The sequence below is a fragment of the Sphaeroforma arctica genome, assembly GCF_001186125.1.
Source record: "Sphaeroforma arctica JP610 unplaced genomic scaffold supercont1.10, whole genome shotgun sequence".
Lineage (NCBI taxonomy): Eukaryota > Ichthyosporea > Ichthyophonida > Sphaeroforma > Sphaeroforma arctica.
Genome location: NW_014040548.1, coordinates 140,007 through 147,266, shown reverse-complemented (window position 1 = coordinate 147,266; position 7,260 = coordinate 140,007). Strand labels below are relative to the sequence as shown.

Below are 7,260 nucleotides of genomic sequence, written 5' to 3'. Positions count from 1 at the left end.
TATTGTACTCATACGTGTTTCTTGCCACCACTAACCAGCGCCTCGAAAATGTTTAATCTCACCGGCTGGAGAGTTGGGTGGGCCCTGGGACCCGCAGATTGGCTCGGCGGGGTATGAGATACATTTGTGCCGGTCTGTTCTGGAAGTGGTTTCTGTGTGTTTGTATTGAAGCTAAGGCTGTGGGGAGTGCTGGAATCCGGAAGTCGACTAGTCTGATCGGTTCTTATTTTAAATTTGAATTTTGCAGCTTTTCGTGATTTTTTTTGTTTACTTTGCTTCGCTCGATTGTTGTTATTTGACCTTTGTTATGGCTCTGATTTCTGAAGAGCTAATGAGTATTATGACTGTTTTGTACTTCGTGGGGCGATTACAGTTTCAGGGTTTTCCAGAGTGTAACTACCTTCGTGTCGTATTCTGTGGAAGTGAACCCTCCACCCATTTTTTGACTGTTCAATAGCAATCGATTATTATTTTTCTATGCGCAAAGTACGGACACAACCCATCATTAGCAACGACACATCCAAAATCAGTTTTAAGCTTGGAGAAGCTCGCACTAGTACATCTATATTACTGTTGCTGACAAATGAGTCGGACCACAAACAGATGTATACTAACGTTCAAAAACACGTGTTTCCGTTGTGCCTATGATATTGCAGTTCAAAGCCTTACACTCGTACATCACATACTGTGCTCCTACTCCGCTACAAGTCGGTGTAGCGGACGCACTCGAGAATGATACAGCAACAGAACTAGTTGTCTCCAAGGTAAGAAATGTGTGATCTCTGAGTACGTTTCGTGTATATCTCTTTCTCGCGACAAGATGTAAGTGGCTCAACCTTGCATTGCAATCCCCACATGTTGCCTCACCACGTCACCTTCCAGTGATATGTAAAGTCCTTGAGTTAATGGATGAAAAAAGTCCACATTTTCATCGATGGGCGGTGCTCACATCTTCTGGATCTTGGGCTCTAGTTCTGTCACGGATTGTATCATTTGTGATTTACGCTTATACTGCTAAATCACATTTTTTTGGTTCCAGGCGTTAGCACTACTACAGAGTGGATCGTTGGTACTATATACGTACCGTGCTAATCGTATGTGCCCTTTCTATGCAGATGTTCGCATCCAATGCACACATCCTGGGAGCTGCACTAGAAGCTCTCGGTGTGGAGGTAATCCTTCCAGAAGGGGGCTATTTCCTGATTGCTGATGTTGCTAAGACTGGTATGCTTTAATATATATCCAAATGTTCCTCCTTTCCTTGGTTATGTACTCGTTTTTCTTGGATGTATGAGAGAATTTATTCACGTATGAAACCTATACTCATGGGTTTATCATACAACCGCGTCCATGTATGTGTGTATATTGAAAGTAAATATGTACTTGAATTGTCACGCCAATGTGAGATCAAAGTTCTGACGTTCTACAATTCGTATTCGAATGTCTCTTCGCCACGCCCATCAATACATTGCGCGATTCTGTCGTCATAATCGTACTTGATGTTCCTTTTTTAGAGCTATATTATTGTGTGACCTCGATAGAAGGCTGTGGTAATGAGTGCGTTTGAACCCGGTTTCAAGTCAAGTAATACGTCTTAAGACTAGACATCAACCCATAACGTGCATTTTGCTTGCTGTAGTTATGCTCGGAATTTGGACCACGACTGCAAAACAGCAGCTGCATATATATGGGGTACAATCATTCGACTTCGTTTGAAGTCTGAGTCACCTGTGATACCAATCCAGTTTCGTTCCAACTATGGTGCTGTAGTGACAGTCTAAGGGGTTCGTAGCATTCTACCCCACTTCTAGGCCTATGGAAACCATTCTTAACATCGTTGCCATTACCATCATTTGGGTGTACAGGCAAGTCTGACACAGAGTTTGTCGAATGGCTTGTGAAGACCAAAGGTGTCGCAGCCGTCCCGATGAGTGTCTTCTACCAAGACCCACCCGCTGGTACCACCAAAAGGTATGGAAACGCCTTTGTATCCCATCCTGTGCTTCGTCGCGATGTTATTGCACGTATATTGAGTACGTAAACGTGAATGCTTGTTGCTGTCATGCTAAAGAAAATGTGAAGCGTATCTGCTCTTGTGCCGGTTTTGGGTCTGCCCATGTCACCGTGTCGCTTCTTTACGTAATATTGTTATGTAGCTGCGATGTCAGTATTCCGTGTTGTGCGCATGTGTACTGGAGTAGAATTTTTTAGTCTGCTTCCCAGATGATTTATCTTGTATCCATGCATAGAGATTTGGTGTGTGTTTTGCGATGGGTGAGCACTTTTGATTCCCTCACATCTGTGGTGCGAATCATTACCTAAAGTCTCTTCGTGTGTAGAGATCGTATGTGTACCAATCGCAAATCACCCGTTCTCGCTGCGTATTCAGTGCATATATCCCGTCCTCGGCGCCTACAGTATTCATGCATATGCTCAATACTCCCTCTGCACATGTAGTTCATATATATATATATGCTCAATAATCCCTCTGCGCATGTAGTTCATATATATATATACCGCTCTACTTTCCGTGAGATGAGCTAAGCTAAGAATAGAGCAGTCCATCTCATCCGTGACTGCCAGATTCGTTCCCGGTAATATTTTTGACTGGTTTGAAACAAAGGTTTATACTATATCCTGAAACCTCTATATATAGTCATACTATTCTAATTCCCTTCCAGTGCAAATATGAATATACTGTTGATGTTGGCTGGTTTTCAATTTCTTCATGTCTCTTTACAGATGCACACTAGTCCGCTTCGCGATCTGCAAACAAGAGGATACAATTGCTAAAGCTTGCGAACGACTTAGGAAATAAACTCCCAAGCTATTCTCGTAGAATTGTGCTATTGTGGACACACATTGAATTTGGTGACGCATAGTATTAGATGGGGTAGGTTTCTTTTTCCGATTCTCATGAAGTTCTTAACGAACCCATCGAATATTCGCATGTTAGACAGGAAATGCAGGCGATTAATTAATTTACTATCATTTACGCACAGCCTCTGTTCTGTTGTTCACCCGCACACTAAATTACCTTCGATAGTGTTCTCATTCAGTGTACCAAGAGACCTAAAACGCTCATATTATTTGCAATACATCTAAGTCCATCTGCGGGAAATGTTTCTTCTGGCAAAAAAATGACCGTACAGATATCTTTTAAGCCACAGATTCTTGTGTTGTATTAATATACATATAATTTGTATATAAATATATATATATTTATATAATACATATTTATATATTTATATAATACATATATATATATATAATACATATTTATATATTTATATAATACATATATATATATATAATACATATTTATATATTTATATAATACATATATATATATATAATACATATTTATATATATATATATATCTACATATATTGCAAGTATGTGTGTATATAAATATGTATTTTATATATATATATACATATGTATTAATATATATATATATACATATATATATATGAGCTCAGTCTTTATTATTATTTAAAGTTGGCCATTGATGGGGTTTTTTCTTGTGTACTACGAACCATCCTCGCTCGCTGCGATGACCCGCTAAGGCTAGGCCTCCAGGCATTAGTTGAAGGCTACTGTCGTCGTTATACCAGTTTTATTTGATTGGCTATTGATGTTTGTGGAATCTGTGTGCGTATATATCTGGAACCCTGTGTACATATACATTTTGCGTCTGTCTATCATAGGAGTCATATTATCACGCAGATCACAGGTAGGAGTTGCATAGCTTCCCGCAGATATAACTTTATACTGCAAAATCAAACCATCAAAGGATTTCGAAAATGGTTGAATCGCATCTACGTCTGTATACTCGGAACGGTAAAAAGCTCGCTATACAAATAAGCGTAACAAACCGTGTTTAGTCAACGATCTCTCGTTACTGCAAGTATGCAATGACAAAATTCGTTCCATTGATCTACTGGAATATACGTGACAGTTCTAACATTTTTAGTACGTTTGTGACAGGTATGGAAGCAAAGCACTACGAACATAAGTTCAGATCCATATTCATTGCCCCACAAATCACAAAATTACTAATTTGTCCACATATTTTCACGAGACGAATGCATAAGAGTCGCCAAGGAAGTATATTAGCAATGCGATACTTTATCCGATTTTATATGCAATATTGTCAAAGTATAAATTAAACCCAATACCTCTCACAAAGTGCCATGGACATACCATGTCACTTAATTACGCGAATCGCGCATCGTACAGTTCACTGCTGTTCTCCAATGCGCCCCAACTACTTTGCACAACTAACTTCATCTATCTCTAAATATACAAGGCTCGATAGCCTGTCCCACTATTGCATGTGTGCGTACCTGCCTATCACCGAGTTTTGCTGATTGGCTAATGTAGGCCTGTCATATCCGATCACTGGTCATGGTAACTAGACCTCCGAATAGAGCCGATATTCAAAAAGTCGTTCTTATTTCGGAAGAACATGCTTGTTTCAAACAACCCCTCAATGATGCAACACGACACTATCTCCAGTCTACAAAAGCCTTGCGAATAGTTCCTAGCTCTACTGCTCACACGCCTCCAGTACACTCGTCACCAGTACTTCCCTCGTGGCCTTATACGACTCAGAGCCAGCTAAACACTCAGCAAAGGTCTTCTTCTCGCCGGTGGTCTCGTCGATCGTACCCGCACCCGCAGTCAGCGACGGGTCAATGGGGACGCGCGTGATAAACGGCACATCGAACTCTTTCGCCATGTTCGAACCGCCCCCGGATGAGAATATGTTTGTGATTTCCTGAGGTGGGTGGGGGTGATATGCACGGGTGTCCATGCCATACGTGCTGTAAGCTCTCAGAAGGATTGGGGTGAACATATGTGCAAGTTTGCGTACGTTCTGAACTTTGCAGCTACGAAGAATTACTTAACATGTGTGTGCTAGCGCCACGATCTAGTCATGCGCAAACGTCATGCCAGGTAAGAGCGTACATCAGATGCTTCATGCCAGATATGAGCGTACATCAGATGCTTCATGCCAGATATGAGCGTACATCAGATGCTTCATGCCAGATATGAGCGTACATCAGATGCTTCATGCCAGATATGAGCGTACATCAGATGCTTCATGCCAGATATGAGCGTACTTCAGATGCTTCTAATGTAAGGCTGTACTCGTATCAAGGTCGAGCGACCACCAGTGAATAATGGTGTGTAGATTGAATTGACAGGCCGAACTGTGCTTAACTTTTTATGAACCAAAGGAAGAACGAGCTAAACGAAGTGACAGCAGCAGTTGTGACAATCGCCACAGGTTTCCGAGAAAACAACATACCCCGCAACACGGACAGCAATAGCCACTCATGTTTTCCACCACACCAATCACCGGCAATTTAGCGCGCTTGCAGAAGTTCAATTCTTTCCTCACATCGGCTGTGGACATGTCCTATGACACAAGAAAAAGAATGAAGGCTTAGGTCGAGGATGCATTAGGTCAAACGCAGTCAAGAGGAGAGCGGGATGCAAGTGTGGGTGTTTATTGATGGCATAGGCTCGATAGAATAGGATGTGGTAGTGGTGGTTTCATCTCTGAAACTCGTAGGAAGTCTTTAACTAGTATATAAACTATAATATTATCATTTACATAGAAGGCTATTGTTTTTACAGCGTGAACGTAATGCTTCATCGTATAGATTAGTATATAAACTATAATAATATCATTTACATAGAAGTCTATTGTTTTTACAGCGTGAACGTAATGCTTCATCGTATAGATTACCAGTTTATTGATGCCTGGGAAACGACTCTCAGAGGATTCGACAGTCTACAAGTACCGTACATCTGAGGGCTGATTCGTAAACACACGTCAAACTAGTCACTACAATGAATGTATAGGGCGGAATAGACTAGCATATGTACCTATGTGTATCCATGCTGTTGCACAGAAGGCGAAATCAAGGAACGCAAGACTTATGAAATCAAGGAACGTGAGACTTACGAAAGAAATGCTGATCGGCATTGCGAGTATCAAGTGCGCAATGATTAACAAACAAAATTGAAAGCATGCATCACAAACATGAGCATGATATAGAGACACTCTGCTCCCACACATAATGCACGGCGTCAATCATGTTCGGCAGAAAGATGTCGATAGAATCTCATAAAACAATTACAACGTAGGAAGAAGAAAGTGTCGACCGCGCACATCAATAAGTCGCCAGGGCATCGCATCACAGTCGCAGAATAATAGAAAGATGGAACCACGCATATCATGATAACACAAATCCCGGCAGATCAAATACATAACAATGTACCGCAATTGCACTCATTACAATTAAACGAAGACCTCGCTGAGGGTCAAACGCACGTGAAATTGTGCTAGACGTTTGCAGGTGGATGCAAAGAGGGTACCCGTCTGAAATCGCCTGAAACCCACTATGCATGCATATATTTATGTTAATTCGCGTGTGCTTGAACATACACGCGCATATGCACATACACATCTTTTCTGAGATAAATTTCCACATATACATTCACATACTATCACATATACTTTCAAATATATTTCACATACACATGTGGCTTGCAAATATCGTACATGTGTATATGCACATTGATGGATGCTTCTATATATACACAAAAACGAGTGTACCTGGGGCGTGGTGACTACAACGCACCCTTCGGGCTTGTACACCCTCAGATGCTCAACGATGGAAATATGCTCGTCAGATGTTCCAGGCGGAGTATCGATCAGTAGATAGTCTAGCTCGCCCCACACCACATCTGTAAGGAACTGCTTGACCATAGCCGTTTTTTTGGGGCCACGCCATACAATTGGGTCGTCCGGATTATTGAGCAGAAACCCGATTGACATCAAAGATAGGGTTTGGCTTTTGTTGAGGAATACAGGCACCCAGCCCTCGTCACACTGGTGAATATTCTGATTTGCCACCCCGAAGATGGTGGGTATGGATGGACCGCAGAGATCTATGTCCAAAATTCCGACTGTCTTGCCCTCTTCTACTAAGGATAGGGCTAGCTGTGTTGTGACGGTGCTTTTTCCCACACCACCCTTTCCAGATAGCACAAGCACAACGTGCTTGACCTGTATAACAATTGCACAAAAACTTATTCATCAGGTGTGTATAAAAACATATAGCGATTGTACAATTGCGAACGATAATTCTTGAGAGGATTTCTATGTGCATTTCTTTGACAGTATGAGCAGACAAGTATTGTGGTTGACGAACATGCAAATTGGATGAGCATATTCGGAT

The 7,260-nt window shown here is 41.5% G+C and overlaps 2 protein-coding genes across 2 annotated transcripts in view; one reads left to right on the top strand and one right to left on the bottom strand.

Annotated features, from left to right (window-relative positions):
- SARC_00359 (hypothetical protein) overlaps nucleotides 1-2,838 on the top strand; it is a 6,411-nt gene extending 3,573 nt beyond the window's left edge. Inside the window, exons 7-11 of the mRNA XM_014305962.1 lie at nucleotides 39-111; nucleotides 657-764; nucleotides 1,116-1,224; nucleotides 1,866-1,971; nucleotides 2,743-2,838. Of these exons, the coding sequence (XP_014161437.1) occupies nucleotides 39-111; nucleotides 657-764; nucleotides 1,116-1,224; nucleotides 1,866-1,971; nucleotides 2,743-2,818 (472 nt within the window). The 3' untranslated portion in view covers nucleotides 2,819-2,838. The remainder of the gene's footprint in view (nucleotides 1-38; nucleotides 112-656; nucleotides 765-1,115; nucleotides 1,225-1,865; nucleotides 1,972-2,742) is intronic.
- Nucleotides 2,839-4,553: 1,715 nt separating this feature from the next.
- On the bottom strand, nucleotides 4,554-6,857 carry SARC_00358 (hypothetical protein; the record flags this gene model as incomplete). Its single annotated transcript, XM_014305961.1, has 3 exons — nucleotides 4,554-4,784; nucleotides 5,319-5,429; nucleotides 6,636-6,857. The coding sequence occupies 3 exons, from the start codon at nucleotides 6,855-6,857 to the stop codon at nucleotides 4,554-4,556; spliced, it is 564 nt and encodes a 187-aa protein (XP_014161436.1).
- Between the last annotated feature and the right edge of the window lie 403 nt (nucleotides 6,858-7,260).